Consider the following 27,647-nt stretch of genomic DNA (forward strand, 5'->3'; position numbering starts at 1 on the left):
ACTCCGAGAAAAAAAAAAAGAAGTATGCGATATAGAATCAAAGACACCTAAAGCAAAAACAAGAAACAAAGAATGTGGTTTACAACTAGAAACACCCAAAAGAACCTTAAAGAAGTGACTGGGATAATGAACTTAATGAAAATGGGGTATGCCACAGTAAAAGACTCGGAAGTATCAGCAAATGGGTCAAACGACCATGAAATCAATAGGAGATATGATGAACCCAAAAAGGGCATATGCCCTAACAAAAGAACACTAAAAGGGGGTATGCCTCGATATGACGACTCACAATAATTAAGAAATGGATCGAGCAATGAGAAAATCTGCAAAATATCTTATGAACTCAAAGATGGGGGTATGCCCCAGTGTAAAATAGTGACCAACATAAGACACAGAATGTCACCATACAATACACTCTAGGATATGCTCAATGACAATGTAATGAAAACAATAGCCTCAATCAACAAATGTTCAAGCAAGACCATGCATCACATAAACTAAAATAATAGGCTAAACAAATGCTAACCAAGTCTCTCAATCTAAAATGTAAGCAAGTCAAGACATGACATGTCAACCATCGACATGAAAACATCATCACAAATACATCAACAAACTAATAGTCCCTACTATCATGGAAGATGTAGAACCTAACGTCCAAAGGCATGTGAAAACTCAACCGGAAAGCTCAAGACTAGTTTGCATCCTCCTCTAATAAAAAGAATGAGATAAAGTCATGTAGGATGATGAAATAGGCAAACTCAATATTCGTTAGGCTCTGCCAAGATGGATGTAGGTATAATAGTGTCAAAGGTAGGATGTCTAGATGTCCAACGAAGGAAACTGGGTATCCAAGTCAAACCAAGTATGTTGAGGAAACTGAACCCATAGGACAATAACTTTATGATCCATTGAAAATAGCAATCATGAATAGAAGGTCGAGTCTCGATGTCAAAATCAACAAGGTGGCATTGCCCCAGTATGAATACATCTTCTCAAAATGGGTAAACCCTCAGTGCAAGATAATCTCTAGAAAGTATGTGTCTAGTATAAACTATCATCTCACAAAATCTATCACTGATGAGTGGGCTATACCCCAGTGTAAGCATTTCCAAATCAAACATCGATGAGAGGAGTACAACCAATGATAAATAATATGATCAAAACAAATCTCCACTCCTCAAAGTCATCATGGTAACGTGAAGAGAGTATCTAACCTCATTTAAAGAAAGATCATGTCCCAATGTGAAAAATATCAAGCAAAGTGGTATGTCTCAACAAAAATGCACTCTAACATGATCATGCTTAGATGTAAGCTGGTATCTTTAAGATCAATCACCAATGAAAGGGTTATGCCCCAGTATAGGGCAATATCTGAAATGACTAAAATCCGCTACAAGCTCTCACAAGTGTCTATGTCATGAACTAATCATCTCAAAAAATAAAATAAATAAATAAATAAATCTATCAATAATGATGAGAAGGTTATGCTCCTATAATCACATCAAGAAAATCACCCGGTCATATCTTGTACTCCAATGTGAAAGGAAAATATGATCACCTCCAAAGAATGGCTATGCCCCAAAATACATCATCGATTGAGAAATATGTCCCTACGTAAAATACATCAACTGAAATATGCCAATCATGCCTCATGCTCCAATGTGAAAAATGACGTATAATATTCTTTGAGGGATGGTCATGACTCAAAATCCATCATCAGTTGAGAGAAGTATGCCCTGACATAATGGTCATCTAAAAAATCAATCCTCGACTAAGAAATGTGTGCCTTGATGTGATGTATCAAGCAAAATGGCTGCATACCCCATAAAAACTCTCTAAGGTGGCTATGCCCCAATGTTGGATCATACCACAACTCCTGGTCTATCACAATCAAAATGCTCTCCAACCAATCCCAAGTATCGCCCACATGAGAGCTATCAAACACAATGTGTGATGTCATGGCCTCAAGGTGGTCTTAAGATTCGGGACGTAACATAGGCTAGGGTAATAAGGTGAAGAAATGAAGGAAAACTAGGCTTAATAATCCTAATGATAAAACCCCATACCCTTATGTATAAAATGCAATATGTGCAAAGAGTCTCATAAACCATGGATCTAAGGACACCCAATATGAATATATTAGTGAGGAAGAAAGAATCTAAGATGAATATATCAATGATAAAAGAGAAGAAATGAAGAATATCAAACTGTTGATGGGATGTATAAGAATGATGTGTGGAAAATATTGAACATGGAATGTAAATTGATATGAACAAAGAACAATGTAGGCAAGGCAAATGCGATATCATGATAAGAACAAATAAATCGAAGAAAAATGAATGAACACTAATCCACTCAAATCAAGTCATGGAGAATAGTCAAATCACCAACGTATGTAATGATGGAGAAGACAATGATTCGAAGTCCCTAGGAAAATGTCACTTGTTTGTCACACATAAAATACATAACGAGATAGACACAAAAATATGAGAGTCTTTTGAAAGTTCACATACGAACTTTCATAAGCAACTAACTCAATAAAGCAACCTCAATGACCAATATATACACTCAATAAAGGATGACACTGTATACATGTGTTTATTACTTTTTCTTTTTCATTTTTTTTTTCATTTTTTTCATTTTTTTTCTTTTACTCGCACATACTCTGAATATCAATAAATGAACTTCTCTGAGAATACATAATGAAATGGATATACTCTCAAACAATGATGTAAGCGAACTCTCTCTGACAAGATGACCCTCTAAATTAAGGATTTCCAAACTAACGTCCATGAGATACAAGTTGAGGGGGATATGACTATCTTCCCTGCACCAAAATGTGAAAGATCATCACTCAAGGCATAAAAAAATGTGATGAAAAAAATAAAGATGAAACAAAAGATATAAACAATGAAGTATGATGAAGAATGATGTTGGGACAACAAAAAAATAGTGAAGAAGGTGAGCCAATAAGTCCACAACTCATGAAACTCTCGAATAAAATATATATACACCAAAAGACCCTTATCCCGGTGTAAAATGTGAGCAAGGATATAAGAAAGAAAAGACTATGATGCTCATGTGAGGTTCAAAGGGCTAGCAATGGTCCAAATATCAATAAAGGTAATAGGGTGTGAGCTAACCAAAATGAAGGTCACATATCCTACGACCATGGTCTCAAACATCGTGCTCTTAAGCTTTCAAATGATCGATACTGAAAATCGATGTCCATTTGATATAAACACGTCAACTCTTTGGAATTGTGCGCCAAACCATACTCCAAATGCTCCATAATAATCTCAAAGATAATCATCTCAAAGCAAAGTAAATGGCGATCTCATAAGGCACAACTACTCATCACAAGCCAACTCTCATCATGCAAGATCAATCTCTATTTTCATGGAAAAATAAGTGACAATCTCATCAGGCAATCGACCAATCCTCACATCGTAAACCAACCAAAGATCATAAGTCATTCATTGCCATGCAAGATCAATCCCAGGCTCAAACTCCTCATACTCTACCTGGTTGGATTAGAGAAGAAATGGGCAAAGCTAGAAAAACTAAAGATGGAAAGGTCATATAATGGTGTCAAGGGTGATATTGTGCAAAACTCACAATGGATGGATGTAGGTCAAAGCAAAGTCAATGTGTGAGAGTGAGTAAGACACTACTCTGATCATAAGAAAATGGGTCACAATCTCAAACTCCCAAGATCAACTCTCCGATCTTAGGCTAATAAGCTCAACATCCTCCATGATAGGTCAACCCCCAAGAATGTGCAAATGAATAGATGCCTCAAGTCAAAAGTACAACACATCATATGATATATGGTTCTACGATGACAATCTAAAACTTAAAATATGTTAGAAACTCTAAGGTCATAAAGGTGTCCACTGTGAGATGACTACAAATGTGACTAAGGAATCTTTATCAATAATCCAAAAAATGAATGAGGTGTGAAAAACAACACTATCATGAGATCGTTACCCCATCAATAACAAAATATCTCTAATTCACTTTCAATCTAAGCTCTATAAAGAAAAACAATAAGGTTATAAAGGCAAACCTCTCAAAAATGGTGTGAATGTGAAAGCATGCCTTCACCTTTCTATAATGAAAATATCAGGTTGAAAATAGAAATAGGCAAATCGACCAAAGAATGAAGTACAAAGTCCATGATAGGTGAAGAATGTAAAAAGGTGAACATGATCAATGAACATATCCCAAAACATCAAGCATAAAGTGACAACAAACCAAAAGAATGTGTCGACTTAAGGAAATAAGACTATCTGAAGCCCCAGGGAGAAAGTGTGCTAGACTTAACGAGCGATAAGAAGAAACTAAAACTATATAGCAAGGGGTGGTCCAACTGATACTCAAACTTGCAGCAATATCTAAGCACTCTCGATTGGAGACCAAAAGATGGAGTATTGGATCCATACTGTGACTAAAGCGGCCTCGAAGGCTCTCAGATGCACCCACGTGAGGAAAGGAAATCCTAATTAAAAATATCTAAAGGTTAACCTACAAGGTCAAGGCGGCTCTAAAAAGAAAAATTGAGTGGACTTTAAAGGATCCTTAGCAAAAGCGATCATACCCTCCGATGGTATGCAACCTCCTACACGTCTTGAAAGATACGGGATTGATTCCATGCAAGGTGGTCATCACCTCCACACATGCACTATCTCATATCTTAGAGGGTTTCCTAATGATGAAGACTCTTACATCTCTCAACACTTAGTGGTAATCTAAGGTGCACAGTGAACGGTGTGGGTTCATCCGAAAATCCTATCAAACTAAGCAAAGAGAAAACACACTGGTCACACAAATATCCTGAAATCTAGCTCTAACCTATACAAGTCTTCAAAGATTGGACTCCAATTAGCATTAATGTTTCGACCTTCTCCAGAATGCTCCCAAACATAGATATAGTCCACCATTAAACCCTACTCCGAATCACTAGCTCGGTCGAAGAGCAAACAAAGTAACAAGTCTCATATCAAATACGAGATCAAGGGGAACACGGTCACCCGAGACTAGGGAATTGGAGATAAGGGGATAGATGTGTGTCCCACATAGACAAGCAGCATGCATCACACAGAAGAAGAATAGTTATGCAATAGACAACCAAGCAAATAATAGGTATATCATTCATATATACACACAAGCTAAACAAGAAATAGGTATATAACAAGAATAAACAATATGTTCAGATAAACAAGATAATATACAATAAAGAGAATCAATCATGCCAATATGAATGAGATATATAAAAATGAGAATATACATGTCAAGGAGAGCAAGATAATCATACAACAAGAAGAGTCTTATGTTAAAGCAAGCAAGAGAATCAATTGATGTAGTCAACATGTCAATATCGCAAATGAACATAATAGCCAAATATGCATCATAAAGAAAAAAGGGTAATCATGCAGCACACAGTCATACAAAAAAAATACAGACAAACATAAGCAAATAAATGTAAACACACATGATAACAAAAATCAATGTATAGTAAGGCACATGTAATATATACATAAAATAATCATCAAGTCAACACTCATATACCTTAAAACATGAAAATATACAATAAAGACACAACGAGAGGGTGTTCACTGATCGATTAATCAAACGCTACATTTCCCTTAACTCGAGTTCAAGTTTGATCCTTTAAATATACCTAGTGGAGTCGCTATTTTGTGGACCCACATTTTTCACATGCGTCCTTACACAACAACGAGACTAATTTTTTTTATTTGGTGAAAATTTGATTTTTAGAAAAAAGACTTTGAGTCGTCACTTATTTTTATTTTTTTTAAGGGAAAACAAAATAAGAAAGAAAACCTTGTGTGACTCCTTATTTGAGAAATACATGTATGCAAAAACCAAATCTGGATTCGAGGGTCAAGTTACCTATTGGGAATGTACGATGGTGAGCTGTAGCACCTCTCTAAGCTCATATACGTACGGTCTCTACTAAACGAATTAAGAGAATTGTGGTAATTAATTAATTAGTCATGGATATCAAGAAAAAGAATTTCACAAATGAGTACGTACAAATCATAATAAAAAAAAATCAAATTATGAGAATAGACAAAATAAATAACAAAAGAATTGTGCAAAGTGATTTATTAAACTAAATAAAAAAGAAGATATTAAAAAAATTAATTTTCAAGAAATTTCAAAGGATTTTATTAAAATGATTTTGAATTCATGATTTTAATTTATTTATTTACAAAAAAAAATGTCAATTTATTTTCTTCAAGTAATTTGATTCAATTTCATTTGTATTCAATTTTTTTTTAAAAAAAAAAAGTTATTTACACTCATGGTTGTTAAAAGAATTATTAACAAAATTTCAAGTTGACAATAAAAATGATTTTTACTTGCTTTTACTTGAAAACAATGAATTTTTACAATTTTATTAACAAAAGCATTTCAATTTAAGAAAAGTGACTTATACAAATTATTAAAAAAATATAACTTTATTTGCAAAAGGATTTTTAATTAAAAAGAAAAAATTTAAATCATCTATTTCTAAAAATGACTTTTAATCCCATATTAATTAAGGAAAAAATGAGTTATTTAAAAAAACATTTTTTGGACAATTTGAATAAAAATTAATTTTTGGGACAACTTTATTTACAAAACAATTTTTAGACAATTATTATTAAAAACAAATTTTCAAATTCTATTAACAATAATTTTTTGGATTTTTCCAAACACATTTTTATGAATTTTTATTAATAAAATTTTTTTTTATTAAGAAGAATATTGTTTGAGCTATTATTTTATTAAAACATGTTTATTGAATTATTCTTCTTATTCAAACAAAATTTTTAATTTGTTCGATATCCAATTCTGTACACAACAAGTAAATATATGCAAACAAATATTTATAGAAACTAATAAAAATAACTGTACACAACAAGTAAATATATACAAACAAATATTTATAGAAACCAATAAAAATAAAACCAAATAGAAGTGAGAAATAAAACATGTACTTAAACAAGCTTACAACAAGCTCAATGTCTTCCTATGACTTTCCGAGTCTCACTTTCTTTCATTAAATTTTATGCTCCACGTACCATAAATCCGTACTCAACAAAAAAAATTGTAGAATTGGCCCATGCAAAAACAAAAATAACACAAATGTAAATATCTAAAAATGTATAAAGTTCACAATAGATATTCAAGGCCAAATTCAAATTTCAAATTAGTCCAACAAATTTCGTCAATCAAAATGGGTCCAAATTAGCAAATATAACCCAACAAAAATATCTCACATGTCATAGGCTTTAATATAAAATTTTCAAATTAATAACCAAAATATAAGTTCAATTAATCAAACCCAAAACATGATACATTAAAGTAAATCTCATTAGGCCTAAACTTAATATCTCATAATTCAAGCCTAATTTAATATATAAACCTAAATCCACAATCAAAATCAACTCACTTTATGCTAATCCCAATTTACAATCAAAATCAAACATAATTTAATAAGTAAATAACTAAATAAATTAAGCAAACTCAAAACTCTCAAACCACTATTGCATAAATCAAACAATAATAAATATAATAAAAATAAAATAAAATAAAATAAAAATAAAAAATTTAACTCACGTTGGAGCCAATTTGAGTGTCGTGGGAAAGAAAGAAAATGAGAGAAAAGTGGGAGATGATTGTTAGCTGGTAGTGGTTCGCCCGTTGCGACTGGTCGATAGTCCTACCAGCGGTAGTGAGGATTGATGAGTTTTGGGGAAAGGAAAAAAAAGAGGAGTAGTAAAAAAAAAATGAAGAAATGAGAGGAAGGTGGGATAAGAGGGGAGAAAGAGAATTGAGAAAATAGGGGAAAAGAAATGAGGCTGGCTGGAGGAGAAAATGGCAGTGTGTGTGAGCTAAAGTGAAGAAGAATGAAAGAAGAAGAAAGAGAAAAATGGGGAAGAAGGAGAAAAAAATTCGAGCCCCCTAAATGAAGAAAGGTGAGTAGCCTAAAGAAGAAGAAAAAATAAAATAAAATAAGAAAAAATGAGGAGAAAATGAGAGGGCCAATAGTCTTGGGAATGGGGTGGTATGGGTGAGAGAGAGTGGACGGGGTTGTTGGGGAAGGTATGGGAGAGAGAGGAGAGATAAAAGAAAGAGAAAAAAAAACATAATAATAATAATAATAATCATAAATAATATATAAAATAATAAAAATTAATATTTAAATGATGAGTGGGTCCAAAATGTTATATGTAATTGGGATTCAATTTTAAGAGTAAAATTGGACTAAAAATTAATGTAAAAATAAAATTGGAACAAATTTTAGAATCTACAAATACATTCTTTAATCTTTCCACAACATCAATCTGATCTAAATGAAATGCAATAAATTCTAAAAATGATACAATCTTTAATCAATCCACAACATCAACCCGATCAAAACTCAATGCAATATTGCTTAATGGAGAGAATCGTAAACTCCTTTTATGAGAGGAAAACAAAACCCTTAACAGACCTTTATGAGAGGAAAATAGGAAAACATAGAACTAAAAACCCTTAACGTATTCACGAGAATAAAAAATTCTTAACACCTTAATAAGAGGAAAACAAAGAATTTGAACAATCCTTAATCCATCAAAAGCTCTTAATATGAACGAGGGGAAAACATAACCTTTATTTTTCAGATAGTTGAATAAAGAATCTAAAGAGATAGAATTTTTAGTTATTAAGGATTTTTTTATAGATGTCTATTGAAAGTTTAAGAACTTTTATGGATAAGTGTTAATTAAGAGACTGAAAGGGTACTTAGGATTTTCAACTAAAAAAGTTATAACAATATGAATCGTAAGAACTTAAAAACATCACCCATCCATAAGAGGAATATGGAATGAGAGGTTATTTTTTTACTTATACAACAATAAACTTTTTTGGAAGAGGTTTTTCTAAGTACAAAAAGTTATGAATAAAAAACCATTGTTACGATGAGTTAACTAAAATAGAATTAATTTAGAAAATATCAATAAAGTTGCATGAATTATTATCATGAGTTAACTTAATAAGAATAAATAGTAATGAAGTTAATGAAGTGAATTTGGATTGGCAGATATATTTGATGATAAGATTTTTATAATAATAATAAATTATTATGGCAGGAAAAATAGGACAAAATTGACCTTATGATAAGATTTTTTTTAATAATAAAAACATTATTATGGTATGAAAAAAAGGGACAAAATTGGCCTTTCCTTAATTGTAACGATTAAATGGAAATAATGGGACATGCGGTGGTTACAAGCCACCCCAAAAGGTAGGAAGAATCTCCAACCCCCATTCTCGGCTCCCTTATCTTTTCCCTTACAACCAAAAATCAACAACTATCTTAGAATGTCCTTCAGTCCACCAAAATTCAACAACAACAATTATACATTACAATAATGAAAACAAAATTGATTGATCACCAGCTAACATTAGGAGATTATAAGATAAGGATGTAATTGCAATTATTGAAATCACTTAAAGAGTAAAAATTAGGAACATGCTCACAATAAATAAAATCACCTTAGAATTAAAAATTAGGGACATGATTATGATGACTAAAATCACTCGAGAACTAAAATGTTTTAGAGATACAATAATTGAAATCAACTGAAAAATAAATTCGGGATGTGGTCGCAATTAATGTATATATAAACAACCAAATGTTGAAAGGAAAAACTAATGAAATTAATATGATTTTCTTTCTATGGTTAGATTTCTCTTGACACCAAACAAATGTAAGGAAGTTTATAAAGGAAAATTAGGTTTTGATTCACTAAATTAAAATAATATAGAAAAAAGATCTTCAAATTTTATATATCAGTTTTATTTTTATTTATTTAAAAAAAATTTAAAATACATATATTTTTTCATAACTCAAATAGTCATTCCTCAAATGCTAGTTTTACTTGTTATGTTAATAACACTAGTTAATAATTTTTTATTGTGAGAATGATTTAAGATTAATAAAATAAGAAATTTTTAAAACTAAAAAAGCATTTAAAACTTTAAAATTAAAAATATAAAAATAAAACAATAATTTTTCATTTAGTAAAACACGCTAGTAGAAAATATAGATATAGAGAAAGAGTTGGAAATAAAATAAGAGTTAATATTTTATTTTTAAAATTTTATGTTTTTTATTTTAATTGTATTTAATTTTTATGTATTTTAGTTGTAATTATATTTTTAAATTTTAAATTTTTATTTTATTTTATTGTTGATGTAAACTAATAAATTTTTTGTTTAATTATATATATATATTTTTAAATTAGTGAGTAAAAACTCACTTTTTCTAATTTATAATGTATTTATGGGATTTAATAATATAAGCAATTTTTTTTTTTTGAGAAAGAGGAAAAATCAACTTTTCAATTTCCCTTAATAATTATTATTATTATCCAATTTGGCTGATTATGAGATTAGTTGGTATCATTACTATATCCATTTGTTCTTAACCCTTCATTAGAATAGTATTAGGAGTTGAACGTCAATTGGAATATAGGCTTATGGAAACAAATCTATCCAAGGAGGAAAATGTCACGATATTTCGGCGATATATCGCCGAAATATCGTGTATCGAAGGGTTTATATTTTTTCGGTCCGGCGATATTTCGGTATTTATTGCGAGAAATCGCCGATTTCTCGCGATATATCGGTGATTTTTCATCACCGATATATCGCGTGGTCAACGCGGGTCAACGAAAGTCAAACCCGCTACAGTGCCCGTCAACGGGTACACCCGCTTACCATCTGGGCTAAATTGCCCTTTGATATATAATATGCAACAACTATATATATACTTAAATTCATTATATAAAGAAAATATAAGAATATTTTAAAGAGCAAATTAATTATAATTATTTTATAATTAAATGCAATGGTGGTGTTTGTTTTTTTACTTAATTCTAAATAGAACCTTAATACTTAATAGTATTAAATATTAGGTTGTTTGTTTTTGTAATATTTTATTTCTATTAAGTATTAAAAAGTAAAAAAAACCATTGTGTTATTTTTTCTATTTCGAAAAAGCTATATATTTTGGCTTTTTCTATTTAGTAAAAAGTTTATAATAAGTCATGAAAAAGTAAAAAAACAAACAACCTAAATTCTAAAACTAAATGGTTTTCAGCAAAAAGCCAAAAAAACGAACACCACTAAAGTCTTTTAATTAATTACCAAAAATATAAAAATTATATAATTTTCTTCATAATGTTTTTAATATCATTAATAATTAATTAAATATTAAAAAATTATATATATATATATATATATATATATCATTATTTATTTTATATTGTTTAATACAATTGAATTAAATGGATCATATTTTAATACTAATATATATTTTAAAATTAGACATATTATAATCAAATATCATAATATTATGTGTAATTTAATAATAAATGTACACTTATAAAATTCATATTTTTATCGATGCATACGATATTATTATCAAATATGATAAATCATGTTATACATATATCAAAATTTTTAATAAAATAACTTTAAAATGTCTATTATACTTTTAATTATATTATTATGAGGTTTTCCTTACATTTTCATAAGTTTTTAACAATTTCATAAGTTTTCCGATATATTCGATATATCCGTAAAATCAAAATACCGATATATCCGTGATTACCGATATTTTCATCCTTGAATCTATCCGATTAGTAGGTTCTTATTATTTTCAATATAGACCCCGTAAAATAAATAGGGCAGCCCGTCCCTTTTGTCTGGAGGCCATCCTCCCAACTTATTAAAGGTGATATGAGATAAGACAGTGACAAAATTGTCAGTTACTTCCCGACACCTGGCTCTCCACAAGCAAACCCAGTGATCCAGAAATTAATTGGTACCTGGACACGTGACTACCAAACGATTCGCTCACCCACCATACCCATGGCCTCATGCCCCATATATTTCCACAAACCTAGCTCAATTTTCATAGCCACCTTCACTGTCCTACACTCACTAAGCCATGGCCATAGATACAAGCCTCTTGCTTGAGCTTGCTGCAGCAACTCTACTCTTCTTCATCACCCGCTTCTTCATTCGTTCTCTCCTTCTCAAATCTTCCCGGAAGCTCCCTCCTGGCCCCAAAGGGTGGCCGCTCGTCGGCGCTCTTCCTCTTCTAGGTAACATGCCTCATGTTGCATTAGCAAAGATGGCCAAAAGATACGGGCCTGTCATGTTCTTGAAAATGGGCACTAACAGCATGGTGGTGGCCTCAACTCCCGGGGCGGCTCGGGCTTTCCTTAAAACGCTAGACATTAATTTCTCTAACCGCCCGCCTAATGCCGGTGCGACACTCTTGGCCTATCATGCCCAAGACATGGTTTTTGCGGATTATGGGGCAAGGTGGAAGCTACTGAGAAAGCTAAGCAACTTACACATGCTTGGTGGGAAGGCTCTTGAGGACTGGTCTCAGGTCCGAGCTGTTGAGCTAGGCCACATGCTTCGAGCCATGCTTGAGTTGAGCCAGCGAGCGGAGCCGGTGGTGGTGCCGGAGATGTTAACTTTTTCCATGGCCAACATGATAGGGCAAGTGATACTAAGCCGCCGGGTGTTTGAAACAAAAGGGTCGGAGTCAAATGAGTTCAAGGACATGGTGGTGGAGCTCATGACCACTGCTGGGTACTTCAATATTGGCGATTTTATTCCGTCCATCGCATGGCTGGACATCCAAGGGATCCAGCGCGGGATGAAGCATTTACATAGGAAGTTCGACCGGTTATTAACAAAGATGATGGAGGAGCACACGGCGTCAGCCCATGAGCGGAAGGGAAACCCAGATTTTCTGGACGTAATCATGGCAAACCAAGAAAATTCTACAGGGGAGAAGCTCACTATTACCAACATTAAAGCACTCCTCCTGGTATGCATAGTTAAAGCTCGTCTTTAATTTTGTTTTCCGATATTTTCTTTCCGGAAACAGCACTTTTATTGGTTTTAGATATGTACGTTTTTATCAGGTAGCCATTTTAGGGGCACATCACTGTTCTTTATTTTTGGACTTTTTTTTTTCTTTTTCCACTTGCATGGTTGTTTTCATATGCTCAGCTGCATGGCACAAGAAAATTGTGAAAAATGATTGGTTCTCTGATCAGACCTTCTGCACCAAAACACACTTCTCTCTATTTTATAAAATTGGTTTACATGATTTTTCAACCAGCTTCCTTGAACTTGAACTTTTGCTAGGGCTAATGCAAAAAATGATGGATCTCAATTTTCAATAGCGTTTGATTACATAAATTTCAAGTATGTGAACATATTTTTGTTTCCTTGGCTAGAATTTATTTACTGCAGGAACAGACACTTCATCGAGCGTAATCGAGTGGTCTCTGGCTGAGATGTTGAAAAACCCGAGCATCCTCAAGCGTGCTCACGAAGAAATGGATCAAGTGATTGGAAGGAGCCGGCGGCTCGTGGAGTCTGACTTGCCAAAACTTCCATACCTACAAGCCATATGCAAGGAAAGCTTCCGGAAGCACCCATCCACCCCATTGAACCTTCCTCGTGTCTCAACCCAAGCATGTGAAGTGAACGGCTACTACATCCCAGAGAACACTAGACTTAGCGTGAACATATGGTGAGAAAGATTAGATGGATAAAAGACCTTGATTTGCTTTTAGTGGAATTTTCAAAAGGAAATATGATTAGGGGAATAGACTACTTTCAACTAAAAAGTTATAACAATGTGGATGGTAGGAACTTAAAACATCACCCATATATCAAAGGAGTGTAGAATATCAAAGGAGTGTAGAATGAGAGGTTTTTTTTTTTACTTATACAATAATAAATTTTTCTGCAAGAGTTTTTTTTAGGTACAAAAACTTATGACTTAAAAACCATTATTACGATGAGTTAATTAAAATAGAATTAATTTAGAAAATATAAATAAAATTGCATGAATTATTATCATGAGTTAACTTAATAAGAATTAATAGTAATAAAGTTGAATGAAGTTGTGGACCCTGCATTTTGGTTCATGTGTTTTTCATTCGTTGGCGAGCTCGATTTTTATTTAAAAAATGATTTTTATTCATTAAAAATCTAACTTAGAATCGCCACTTATTTTTGTTTTATTTTTAAAGGGGTAAACAAAATAATAAAAAAAACCCTAAGTGTGACTTCTTATTTTAGAAAAATCGGTTTGTGAAAAATCGGATCGGGCTCAGGGATCAGGTTACTTATCGATAAGATACGGTACGAACTGTAGCACCTCTCTAAGTCCTTAAAGTCGGGTCTCTACTACCTGTATCTGCTCCCCCAACGTGATTGTTCTGTGCGTTATCTCTCTCTCCCATATAACCATTCGCTCCTGCTCACTCCTCCTTCGTGTAGCCTTCTTTTTCTTTTTCTTTTTTTTTTTTCTTCCTTCTTCACTCAACCTCCTCTGTTTTAGTCTCTCCCGCAAGCCACGGACCTGCTCCAGTGTCCTTGGAGCATGTCATCAGCATCTACGCACGTTCATGGCCTCGGTCAACCTTACAGCTACATGTTCTAAGTTGCTTCCCCAGCAAACAGGGGTCCCCTCCTCGTTTAAAAAAAAAATATGACAGCTCACCTAAACCTTTCCCTTCAAGAAGCTGCCACCTATCCAGGGGTCTACAGAAGTGAATTTTGAATGGTAGATATTATTGATGATAAGATTTTTTAATAATAAAAATATTATTTGGGTATGAAAAATAGGACAAAATTGACCTTTCTTTATGTTACTGGTTAAATGGATAATAGGGATAATCAAGTAATTACATGTGGTGAGGTTACCTAAGCTAATTCTGTACTTACCAGCTAGCCCAAAAGCTAAGAAAAATCTCCATCCTCCATTCATGGCTCCCTTTTCTTTTCCCTATTTTTAGAAAATTCAACCAGTTTTGGTAAATCAATCTTACAACGTCCTTTCAGTCCACCAGATGTCCCTTTGATTTTCGTCTTATTTTCTGATTCCTCTTCTTTTTCTCTCGTTTCTTCCTTCAAAATCCATCCCTCATCTCTCTCACAATTTTCTCTTTACCTTCTTCTCTTCCTTCCAGTTTCCTTTTTATTTTATTTTTCATGCAGACAGAATCCCCTTACTTTCCTTTGTTTCTCTCTTTAAAAAATTCTGATTTTGCCCTAAAAAAAATTGATTTTTCTCTTTAAATATTTTAATTTTCCTCCTCCAAATTCTGATTTGCCTTTCTAAAATTTCAGATCTTCCCAACCCAAATTAAATTCCGATTTCCCCCGGTAAAATTCTGGATTTTCTCATCCAAGATAGTCAATTTTTTATTTTTTTTCAAAAGACATTATGGGTGTATTTTGAAAAATTGAAAAGGTAATCATGCATGGCCATGTGAGGAGAGAAGAAAAAGTAAAGTAGATAAGTTGGCAGACAGCATTGATGGGAGAATAAAAGTTCAAAAATCAATAAAATAATATTAGAATAAAATAAAGAAAAGAAATAGTGAGTAAAAAGAATGTAACATTCGTAATCTAAGACATATATATATATATATATATATATGTGGGGAAATTTAATTTATAAAGGAAAATTGGGTTTTAATTCACTAATTTAAGTGAATAAAAAAAAAGAACTCTAAATTATAAATTAATTTTATTTTCATCAATTTAAAAATATTTTACAATATATATACTTTTTTATAACTCAAATAATTATTTCTTGAAATAATATTTTTACTTGTTATGTTAATAACACCAATTAATAAATAAAAACTATAAAATATAAAATATAAAAATAAAATATTAATTTTCATTAGTTAAACACATGTTGGTAGAAAATATAGATATCCAAAAAGAGTTGGAAATACAACAAGAATCAATATTTATTTTTAAAATTTTAAGTTTTTTTTAATTGTATTTACTTTTTATATATTTTAGCTTTAATTGTATTTTTTATTTGATGGTTGATTTTAACTAACAAATTTTTTTATTCAATTTTATTGAAAAATAAGAAGATGGGCTTTATATAATATAGAATATAAAATCATTATTATTTAAAGGATAAAAAAAAATTTTATTTATCACGATTTGAATAATTTTTTCACAATGATTTGCATCTTATAATAAAAAATTTATAATATATTTATTTGTACTATACTTTTATCAAATTAAATTGATCAATTAATTTTGGATTATTTATTTAATATTATCAAGTAAAATGGTATTTAGAAAATAATTATTTGAGTTATAAAAAAGTATATGTATTTTAAAATATTTTTTAAATTGATGAAGATAAAATTGATTTATAAAAATTAAAGTTTTTTTTTTTTAAATTAGTGAATAAAACCCCCATTTTTTTTTTAACTTTATAATGTAGCCATGGGATTTTATAACATAAGCAAATTTTACGTGAAAGAGGAAAAAAATCAACTTTTCAATTTCCAATAATTATTATTATTATTAGAAATATTTGATTAAAAAAGATGAAATAATCCCCAAAATCGGAAATCTAACCCTTCCTATGCTTTTTCTAAAAAAGTAATCCATTTTTTTTTACATAAATACCATTTTCTATTTCAAGTATCCAATTTGGCTGATTCTTAATTAGTTGGCATCATTACTATTCTGTAATTAGTTAGAATAGTATTAGGAGTTGAAGGTCAGTTGGAATACAGGCTTATGGAAACAAATCTATCCCATTAGTTGGTTCTTATTATTTTTATTATTTTCAATATAGGAGATGGGCAGCCGCGCCCTTTTGTCTGGGGGCCATCCTCCCAACTTATTAAAGGTGATATGAGATTAAGATTTTAACACTTCTCCTACCATCGTCATGACCTGGCTCTCCACAAGCACACCCAGTGCTGACACGTGACTAACAAACCTTCGCTCATCTACCAAACCCATGGCCTCATGCCTTATATATTTCCACAAACCTAGCTCAATTTTCATAGCCACCTTCACTATCCTATACTCACTAAGCCATGGCCATAGATACAAGCCTCTTGCTTGAGTTTGCTGCAGCAACTCTACTCTTCTTCATCACCCGCTTCTTCATTCGTTCTCTCCTTCCCAAACCTTCCCGGAAGCTCCCCCCTGGCCCCAGAGGGTGGCCGCTCCTCGGCGCTCTTCCTCTTCTAGGTAACATGCCTCATGTTGCATTAGCAAAGATGGCCAAAAGATACGGGCCTGTCATGTTCTTGAAAATGGGCACTAACAGCATGGTGGTGGCCTCAACTCCCGAGGCGGCTCGGGCTTTCCTTAAAACGCTAGACATTAATTTCTCTAACCGCCCGCCTAATGCCGGTGCCACACTCTTGGCCTATCATGCCCAAGACATGGTTTTTGCGGATTATGGGGCAAGGTGGAAGCTACTGAGAAAGCTAAGCAACTTACACATGCTTGGTGGGAAGGCTCTTGAGGACTGGTCTCAGGTCCGAGCTGTTGAGCTAGGCCACATGCTTCGAGCCATGCTTGAGTTGTGCCAGCGAGCGGAGCCGGTGGTGGTGCCGGAGATGTTAACTTTTTCCATGGCCAACATGATAGGTCAAGTGATTCTAAGCCGCCGGGTGTTTGAAACAAAAGGGTCGGAGTCAAATGAGTTCAAGGACATGGTGGTGGAGCTCATGACCAGTGCTGGGTACTTCAATATTGGCGATTTTATTCCGTCCATCGCATGGCTGGACATCCAAGGGATCCAGCGCGGGATGGAGCATTTACATAGGAAGTTCGACTGGTTATTAACAAAGATGATGGAGGAGCACACGGCGTCAGCCCATGAGCGGAAGGGAAACCCAGATTTTCTGGACGTAATCATGGCAAACCAGGAAAATTCTACAGGGGAGAAGCTCACTATTACCAACATTAAAGCACTCCTCCTGGTATGCATAGTTAAAGCTCGTCTTTAATTTTGTTTTCCGATATTTTCTTTCCGGAAACAGCACTTTTATTGCTTTTAGATATGTATGTTTTTATCAGGTAGCCATTTTAGGGGCACATCACTGTTCTTTATTTGGATTTTTTTTCTCTTTTTCCACTTGCATGATTGTTTTCATATGCTCAGCTGCATGGTACAGGAAAATTGTGAAAAATGATTGGTTCTCTGATCAGACCTTCTGCACCAAGACACACTTCTCTCTATTTTATAAAATCAAGAACATTTATGGTTTACATGATTTTTCGAACTTGAACTTTTGCTAGGGCTAATGCATGGATCTCAATTTTCAATTGCTTTTGATTACATAAATTTCAAGTATGTCACCATATTTTTGTTTCCTTGGCTAGAATTTATTTACTGCAGGAACAGACACTTCATCAAGCGTAATCGAGTGGTCTCTGGCTGAGATGTTGAAAAACCCGAGCATCCTCAAGCGTGCTCACGAAGAAATGGATAAAGTGATTGGAAGGAGCCGGCGGCTCGTGGAGTCTGACTTGCCAAAACTTCCATACCTACAAGCCATATGCAAGGAAAGCTTCCGGAAGCACCCATCCACCCCATTGAACCTTCCTCGTGTCTCAACCCAAGCATGTGAAGTGAACGGCTACTACATCCCAGAGAACACTAGACTTAGCGTGAACATATGGGCAATTGGGCGAGACCCTGATGTCTGGGAAAGCCCGGAAGAATTCAGGCCAGAAAGGTTTTTAAGTGGAAGAAATGAAAAAATTGATCCTCGTGGAAATGATTTTGAGTTGATCCCGTTTGGGGCTGGACGAAGGATTTGCGCTGGCACTAGAATGGGAATAGTGCTGGTTGAGTACATTTTAGGGACGTTGGTACATTCATTTGACTGGAAAATGCCGGATGGAGTTGAGATCAACATGGACGAAGCTTTCGGGCTTGCGCTGCAGAAGGCAGTTTCTCTTTCGGCCATGGTGACACCAAGGCTTCACCAGAGTGCGTATGCAGTCTGAGCTCAAACCGCTCAGACCAAAACCCAGGCCTCGCTGCTATATGGCATGGATGCAGTTAAGTAGAAGATATTTTGGGATGTTGTTTTAGTTTCCTGTGGCTTAGTATAAGATGTATTAGCTCAAAGATGGTCGTTTCATTCTACCACCAAGCCATATGCATCTATGCATAATCTATTGATTTAGGCTCGATTTGGTTATAGTTTTTGTTTTTTTGTCTTCCAAATCAGTAAATAGTAGGGGTATTTTTGTCCTATGTAGTGATTCTTTTTGTTTGATTGATTATATTTGGATCCTTCAAAAATATATGGTCAGAGCCATCTCCATCTTTTCACTTCTTGTGCTGCAGAATGGGATTGGCTTAGATCGTTAGTCTAATGTTAACCCCCTTCAAATCTAATTATTCATACCCAATTTTGACACGAAAGAGCCATTGTCATGAAAGGGGGACCAGGGACCTCAGCACCCTTGGTCCATCATTTTGGTACGATGCCAACTCTACCACATAACCACCATTTAGATATCTATCCTTTTATTTTTGGCATGTGAACTTATAGTGGGTGGCTGACCTTGAATCCAATAGTTATCATGATATATATGGCTGAAATTAAATCCAATAGAATCCAATATGTTTTCTTATATCTCAAGTTTCAATCAAAAAAATATTTATGATTTGTTTTTATTAATTTGTGTCTTGTTTTCAATTTAATTAATGAAAATTTATTTGATCAAAAAGTTCATTACAAACCAATTTTAAAAATCTAATCCTTTATTATATTTTGATATCGTTTTGATAAAAATGTCTTTATTATTATTATTATTATTATTTTTTTATAAAAATAAATTTTTTTATAAATATATTGTAAATATTTAAAATAATTAAAAATATTTAGATCAAAAATCGATTATTTTTCAAACAAAAATATGAAAGTTATAAATTTTGTAAATATGGGGAATATTTAATCCTTTTAATCGATTATTTCATTAATGAAGTGGGTATAATGGTGAACGCAGACTTGGTTTTGCTAGGGCATGCAGAGGTTTTGCAAGAGAGAGAGATCATTTCTCGACTCTGAGAAATCAATCTCCTTTTGGCCCGGTGGCGGACTCCAAGTAAAGCCTTGAAGGAGCCTTGCTAACATCCCTGCACACCCACGCCTTCCAGTACTGAAGGAAATGAAGCGAAGGTTTGGCTCGTTCAACTCCACTGCTTGAACTGTACTAGCATTCAGATGCCGCTCTGGATTGAAATTTAGCGGTTCTTCCCAGATTCTAGGGTTCCGGCCCAGCCCCAGACGGCTCAGAAGGACATGACTGCCTTTGGGGATAGAGTACCCAGCAACACTAGTCGGATTCCTGAACTCGTCTATCCTTTCCAACCACTCCATCAATTTCTTCACTGCTTTGCTCAAAATCCCTGGTTGCTTGATCATTGCCTACTCAGTTGCATTTGATGGACTATCGACGCCTGCAAGCATCAACTCCTGCAAATTATGGAAGGATCATAATCTGATGATTGATCAAGTTATTTGCTGGCTAGGAAATGATCATCATGCAATGTAGATCAAAAGGTAAGCACAACACTACTACAAAAATAATTTATGGTGTCATTTTTAAAATAATGACACCATAGGGTTTATAATTAATAAAGGTGATACATCATATGAAAATTCTTCAATTAAGGTAGTTAGATTATGTTAGTTTTATATTTATAGTGTCATTTTTTGGGAAGTAACATCATATAAAATAAATTTTTTTTTAAGTATTATAACTTAATGAGCCCACTTTTATAATTAATAATGAGGGATAATGTATAAAAAGCCCATTGTTTCCACATGCCACCCATAATCCAAAAAATCTCAGTATACAAATCTTATATATAAAACTATAATCTTCTTCTACCTTTTCTTTTACTTATAGTCAACACACTTATAACCGACATTTTCCACTTTGTGGACTCCCAAGTTATCCAAATTCTCTTAGATCTATCATATTTTTTTCTTTTATTAATATCATTATATTGATTGTTTCAGCATCTTTGTATTATGGTTTTTGTGAACTGTGTTTTTTTGAGTTGTAGGGAAGAAAAACTTAGGTTTAAACTTCTAGCATAGACGAAGAAACTTGTAGATTAATTGATTTTTTAATATGAACCAAACACATGACCGACTTTTGTTGTGTGTATTTATGTGAGAATGATAGGTACAAAATTTTGTTGAGATATACTGTCCCATAATCTTCATCCCTTCCCTAAAATGAGAGAGGGGAAAAAAAAAGGGATGATTTTTTTTGTGTATCTAAGTGGGAACGAGAGATATAGAATTTCGTTGTGATGTAGTGCTGCCACATGATCTTTATCCTCCATTAAACCTAACATATTAAATCCACTAACTCTCTCCCCAAAAACGAGTAAAAAAAAAAAAGGAAAAAAGTATGAGTTAAAAAACAAAAACGGAAAATATGATTTTTTTTTAATGTGTTTCTAAGGAGAATGAGAGATACATATTTTTGTTAAGTGCATTGCCACGTGTTCTTCATCCTCTCCATTAAGCCTAATATATTAAACCTAATAGCTCTCTCTTTTAAGCTTTCCAATGAAGTGCCTACAGTATCCAACTCAAAATAAGACAACTTATGCCCCATTAGCCAACAACCCATATTTTGTGTACATCTTGATGAGATTATTTTGTGAGAAAATGTCATGAAACAATCCCAATTTGATAATCTAGGCATGTATTTGAGTTAAAAATAAATTTCTATTCTATAGATCAAAGAATAAAATCATGTTTGAAAATTATTTTTAAAAACTTATTTAGAGCAAAAATAGTTTTCTAACATAAAAATAATTTTTTAACTGAGAAAATATATTTGAAATTATTTGATAGAAAATTGGGCATGTATTTGACTTAAAAACAAATTTCTATTCTATAGCTCAAATAATAAAATCATGTTTGAAAATTATTCTTAAAAACTTATTTAGAGCAAAAATGGTTTTCTAACATTAAAATAATTTTTTAATTTAGAAAATATATTTGGAAACATTTGATAGAAAACTGGGCATGTACTTGACTTAAAAATAAATTATTATTCTATAGATCAAAGGATAAAATCATGTTTGAAAAATATTCTTAAAAACTTATTTAGAGTAAAAACAGTTTTCTAACATAAAAATAAATTTTTAACTTAGAAAATATATTTGAAAACATTTGATAGAAAACTTTTTTTTTTTTAATGTCAATAAGTTGTCTTTTTCTTAATTTAATTGTAATCAATTTGCTTATACGCATTTAAAAGTATATATTATCATATTTAGTAATATTTTGATTGTTAGGCAAATTATCATTTTTGAGAGGAATTTTTGTAGCTCTCATAATTATAATTGTATTTTAATAACCATTTCCAATAAAAAAAAAAGAAAAAAAAAGTTAGACAATTATCAAAATCTGATTTTTAGGATTTTAAAAAAATCTACAAGCCAAAACTATCTATAATTTTGATCATGTGAGAACACTTCTTTTTTAATACTTTGAGTTATTTTGTTTTTTTTCTTAGTATCTGAAAGTATAAAAGAATTTCTCTCATTATATTATATATATGTGCATGTGTGTTCTCATGGTTGTTTATGTCATGTCTTATTAAAGAATAAAGTGAAATTTCCTTTGAGTGGAAGGTTTTAGTCCACGCTAGTACACGGTATGAATAGTTTGGGTGGGTTGTATCTATGGTAAAAAATAATAAAAGACACCTTTTGCAAGTCTCCAAGTTGGTTGAGATACATGGCATCATGTTGACTAAACCTTGACTTTTGCAAGTCTCCTAGTTTCCAACTTTTTTTTCTTCTTTTTTTTAATATTAAGGTGTGGGGCCATGAACTCCTTTCTTTCCTTTTTAAATAACAAAAAGGAAGATAATTTTATTGTGAGAAGGCTATTGCTATCAATTGTGTTCACGTCGAGAATTTTTTAATTTATGGAGGCCATATATATATATTTATGTCTAATTTAGGAGGGTAATTTGGGTTTGTTTAATCTATTCCATTTAATCATACTATACAATCATTTTTTTATTTGGATTATTTTTGTATTAAATTTCTTCAACTCAAATTTTGTTGAAAAGTTACAATGTATTATTAAAAATATAACTTGATAGTTGATTATGGATATGTGTCATTTTTAGTAAAAAAAAAAAATCTATAACATTTTATATTGATAATATATTATTCTTGTAACAGGTTCGAATAGTAAGCAAGTCATTATCAAAGAAGTTATTGAAAGTGTAAGTGTACGTTTATTTATTGCATGCTCTTATATTGTATCAATTGTAAGGAAGATAAAATTACCTTGTAAAGGTAATTAAATCTTTCTATATTTTAAAAACTTTTTTCCTATATACTATGCTTTTGAAGCTTGTTTAATTAAACATATTAGTTATTTGACAAACTTTTCACAAATGTTTTGTATACTTATGTGTTCTATTTTGTTCCATAGTTTTATTGCATAATACTAATGTATATTTTTTCACAAACTTTTTACAACTATTTTGTGTACTAATGCATATTAAGTTTTGTTCTTGCCTATATAAGCTACATTTAGTTATTTAAATATATCCAATATTATGTTGAAGAAAGATGTACTTACTTAACTTTTTTTATTCTTAATATTAGCAAGTTTTTCAGTTCTCTTGTCTCGAGATTGGATGTCAAAAGATAGAAGGTCAGTTGAGTATGATGAAAGAGTTGAAAACTTTATCAATTTTGCATTAGCACATTCAATCAACCATTCCCCTATAAAATGCCCATGCTTACGTTGTGCAAATCTTTTATGTCAAACTCTTCAAGTCATTAGAGAGCATTTGTTCTTTAATGGAATAGATTTCAGTTATCGAGTATGGTATAGGCATGGAGAAAATGGACCCAGTGGAGGATTTTCAAATGTCTCACAACAACATTATGACAAATGCAAGTATAATGATGTTGTTGACACAATAATGCTGCACTAGTTAATTGTATGAATGATCCCTAAGTGTTTGGAAGGTTACTTGAAGACGCAGAAAAACCTTTATATCTTGGATGCATGAAATACACAAAATTGTCAGCATTGGTAAAACTTTACGACTTAAAAGCACGTTATGGTTGGTCTGACAAAGGATTCTCAAAATTGCTTCAGTTGCTTGAAGATATGTTGCCATTGAATAATGAGATGTCATTGCCCATGTATGAAGCTAAAAAGACTTTCAGTGCACTTGGTATGGAATATCAAAAAATTCATGCATGTTTTAATGACTGTATTTGGTATAGAAACCAGTATAAGGATGCTATTGCATGCCTAACTTGTGGAAAGTCAAAGTGGAAGATAAACAATGAGGGGAAAAAGATTAAGAAGGGGCTTCCTTCAAAGGTTTGGTGGTATTTCCCACCAATCCCTAGATTCAAAAGGACGTTCCAATCCTCAAAAACCGCTAAACATCTTATGTGGCATGCCAAGGATAAAGAATATGACGATAAACTATGCCACCCATCAGACTCCTCAGCGTGGAAACTAGTTGACCATATGTGGCTTGATTTTGCTTCTGAACCGAGAACCTTAGACTAGCACTCTCAAAAGATGGTACAAATCTTCATAAGTCTATAAGCAATAGACATAGTTGTTGGCCTGTTATACTGATCATATACAACCTTCCTCCTTGGTTGTGCATGAAAAAGAAGTTTATGATGCTATCATTATTGATCTTAGGACCACGACAACCTGGTGAAAATATAGATGTTTTCTTGAGTCCATTGGTAGATGACCTTAAAACTTTGTGGGAAAAAAAAGTTGAGACTTATGATGCACACTTACTTGAGGTTTTTACTGTAAAGGTCATCATTTTATGGACAATCAATTATTTCCCTACATATGGAAACTTGGCCAATTGCACCGTGAAAGGATATTATGCATGTCCAATATGTGGAGAAGGAATATATTCCCAAAGATTAAAGTATGGTAGGAAGAACTTGTATATGGGTCATCGACGATTTCTTCCACGTAACCATCCCTATTGGAGACAAAAGAAGGCATTCAATGGTGAACAAGATTTTAGAATTCCTCCTAAAATTTTGAGTGGAGAAGAAATACTTGAAAAAGTTGATATCATTCCTATTTCTTGGGGAAAAAGGAAGATAAAATCTCTTGAACTGATGTGAACACAAATTGTTGGAAAAAAAAGTCCATATTTTTTGAGTTAGAATATTGGAAATATCTTCATATCCTTCACAACTTGGATGTTATGCACATCGAAAAGAATGTATGTGAGAGTATTATTGGTACTTTGTTTAACATCCTAGGAAAAAAAAAGATGGACTTAATGCTCAACTTGACCTAGTTGAAATGGGTTTAAGGTCTGAACTTTTCCCAAGAGTTGACTTGAAGCGGACCTATCTCCCCCCTGCATGTTATTCACTATCCAAACATATATGACAAAAAATTAGTTTGTCAAACATTGTCTAATTTGAAGGTCCTTGAGGGGTATTGCTCAAATTTTAGAAATCTTGTTTCCTTAGAGGAATTGAAGTTATTTGGTTTAAGATCCCATGACTACCATGCACTTATGCAACAACTATTGCTAGTGGCATTACGTTTTGTTTTGCTAAAGCATGTGAGATATACTATATCAAGATTGTGTATCTTCTTCAATCAATTATGCACAAAAATGGTTGATGTGCCAAAATTGGATGAAGTACACAATGAGTTAGTGGTCACGCTGTGCTTACTTGAAAAGTATTTTTCACCTTCATTTTTTGATATTATGCTTCATCTAGCAGTGCATTTGATAAGGGAGGTGTGACTATGTGGTTCAGTTTACTTTATGTGGATCTACCCATTTGGGATATGAAAGTTCTTAAAGAATTGTTCGCAATCATAATTGGCCTGAAGGATGCATTACTAAGTGCTATTTAGCAGAAAAAGCTATCGAATTTTGTATTGAATATTTATTAAGGACTCATGCAATTGGAATTCCAAAAGTAACAATTATGACAACAAATTTGGTAGACCTATAATTGGTGGTCGTTCTACCATCATTGATCATAAATCATGGTTACAAGCATATCATTATCTATTAGAGAATACAACTATCGTCCAACCATACACTGAGTAAGAAAAACATACCTTTATCTTTTTATAATTTCATAACATAATGATGAAATCCTAAGTTTGCATTCCTTGTCTTTAACGTCATAGGGAACACATGAATTAGTTGAGGTCTCAATACCCTCGACAATCTAATAGACAAATTTGGTTGCAAGAAGAACATATGAGTTGTTTTACATATTGGCTTAAAGAAAAGGTAATCTCTTAGTTTTTAGAAAATTTTTCAATATGTTGAAAACATCACAAGTTTCCAATATGTTTTGATTATACATAGGTTGAAGAGGCTATCCATAATGGGCAAGATATTCCCGACACACTTAGGTGGTTAGCACATGGCCCTACTCTCCAGGTAGTCAAATATCCTGGATATATCGTTAATGAGTGTCATTACCATATTAAGAAACGCGATATGACATGCATAACCCAAAATAGTGGTGTTAGCATTTTAGCAAGGACTATGCAAATTGCCAGTTCTAAGGATAAGAACCTAGTTTGTGGTGAACTTTGCTTTTATGGGGTCATTAATGAGATATGGAATCTTGATTACAACATGTTCACAATTCTAATTTTCAAGTGTGATTAGGTTGACAACAAGAATGGTATAAAAGTTGATAAACTCAGGTTCACATTAGTTGACTTCTCCAAAATAGGTCACAAATTGGATCCATTTATTTTAGCATCACAAGCCAAGCAAATCTTCTATGTTGAAGATCAACTTGATCCTAAATGGTCAATAGTTCTCTCAATTCCTCTAAAAGATTTCAAGAACATAGAAGGACTAGATGACTTTACCGATAATTGCATGGAACATCACCCCTTTATAAGTTCAATGCCAGAATTTGAATCATTTGATGCTATGGATGAATCATAGGCAATACACATGAGAGAAAACTGTGAGGGCATATGGATTGAAAATAATTAAATAACATATTGTACCCTTGAATGAGATATAATAAGGCATTTCACTTATTAGTTTTCATGAGTTGCACATTAACTTAGCTTCTATATATTGCTCATGATATATCTATATATTTTAATCATCCTAAATTTCTTTCATGCATCATAAACATATGTTATTCAAAGGTACCACTTCAATCTTCATTCAACTATCGTTTTGTTGTCCATAGAACTAGATTTATATTATTTTTTATTATCATGTTTTGATTTTATGCTCACATAACTTGAAATTCTCATTCCTAAATTTCTTTTTCATTAAAACTATAAATCATAATTGAAACTATGCACTAATTTATTTTATTATTATCCTCACAAATAAATTCTTCATTATTGATAAGAAATCAAAAAACAAGACAAATTTTGAAAGAAAATTTCAAAAAATATATTTGTGAATGACCAATTTAATTATAGAAAATATATGCAAGGCTATACTAATCTTGCTTTTGAGTCATTTTATAGGTTTGTTGGTGAAGTACTAGTTTGCACATTTACTTGATATCTTCCGCACAAATATGGATCTAGAAGAAGGGGAAATGCTAAAAATAAAGCATAAAGGTAGTGCATTGAAACCAAAGATTGCAAAAAATCGAAGTAAAGGGATAAAGCTCAAGATTGAATACAATAGCCTTAGTAGTCACATTGAGGAAAATTCAGTTGAACTAAGTAGTTATC

At 32.5% G+C, this 27,647-nt stretch overlaps 3 protein-coding genes across 3 annotated transcripts; 2 read left to right on the forward strand and 1 right to left on the reverse strand.

Moving 5' to 3' along the window:
- The first annotated feature begins 11,956 nt into the window (after positions 1-11,956).
- Positions 11,957-13,855, forward strand: LOC132253951 (flavonoid 3',5'-hydroxylase 2-like). The gene is made up of 2 exons (XM_059737601.1): positions 11,957-12,910; positions 13,326-13,855. The coding sequence occupies exons 1-2, from the start codon at positions 12,014-12,016 to the stop codon at positions 13,626-13,628; spliced, it is 1,200 nt and encodes a 399-aa protein (XP_059593584.1). The 5' UTR covers positions 11,957-12,013; the 3' UTR covers positions 13,629-13,855.
- Positions 13,856-14,551: 696 nt separating this feature from the next.
- On the forward strand, positions 14,552-19,225 carry LOC104877273 (flavonoid 3',5'-hydroxylase 2). Its single transcript, XM_010653225.3, has 2 exons — positions 14,552-17,861; positions 18,265-19,225. The coding sequence occupies exons 1-2, from the start codon at positions 16,965-16,967 to the stop codon at positions 18,892-18,894; spliced, it is 1,527 nt and encodes a 508-aa protein (XP_010651527.1). The 5' UTR covers positions 14,552-16,964; the 3' UTR covers positions 18,895-19,225.
- A 308-nt stretch (positions 19,226-19,533) lies between these two features.
- LOC132253952 (tryptophan N-monooxygenase CYP79A68-like) lies at positions 19,534-20,414 on the reverse strand. Its single transcript, XM_059737602.1, has one exon. The coding sequence runs from the start codon at positions 20,322-20,324 to the stop codon at positions 19,917-19,919; it is 408 nt and encodes a 135-aa protein (XP_059593585.1). The 5' UTR covers positions 20,325-20,414; the 3' UTR covers positions 19,534-19,916.
- Positions 20,415-27,647: the final 7,233 nt, after the last annotated feature.

This window comes from Vitis vinifera, chromosome 6 (assembly GCF_030704535.1).
Source record: "Vitis vinifera cultivar Pinot Noir 40024 chromosome 6, ASM3070453v1".
Taxonomy (NCBI): Eukaryota; Viridiplantae; Streptophyta; class Magnoliopsida; order Vitales; family Vitaceae; genus Vitis; species Vitis vinifera.

What these genes read in the sequence shown, in the direction of transcription:
- LOC132253951 (XM_059737601.1), top strand. Translation starts at nt 12,014, where the DNA reads ATGGCCATAGATACAAGCCTCTTGCTTGAGCTTGCTGCAGCAACTCTA. An exon ending in ACATTAAAGCACTCCTCCTG is followed by an intron (nt 12,911 to 13,325) that starts GTATGCATAGTT and finishes TTCCTTGGCTAG; the next exon opens with AATTTATTTACTGCAGGAAC.
- LOC104877273 (XM_010653225.3), top strand. Translation starts at nt 16,965, where the DNA reads ATGGCCATAGATACAAGCCTCTTGCTTGAGTTTGCTGCAGCAACTCTA. An exon ending in ACATTAAAGCACTCCTCCTG is followed by an intron (nt 17,862 to 18,264) that starts GTATGCATAGTT and finishes TTCCTTGGCTAG; the next exon opens with AATTTATTTACTGCAGGAAC.
- LOC132253952 (XM_059737602.1), bottom strand. Translation starts at nt 20,324, where the DNA reads ATGATCAAGCAACCAGGGATTTTGAGCAAAGCAGTGAAGAAATTGATG.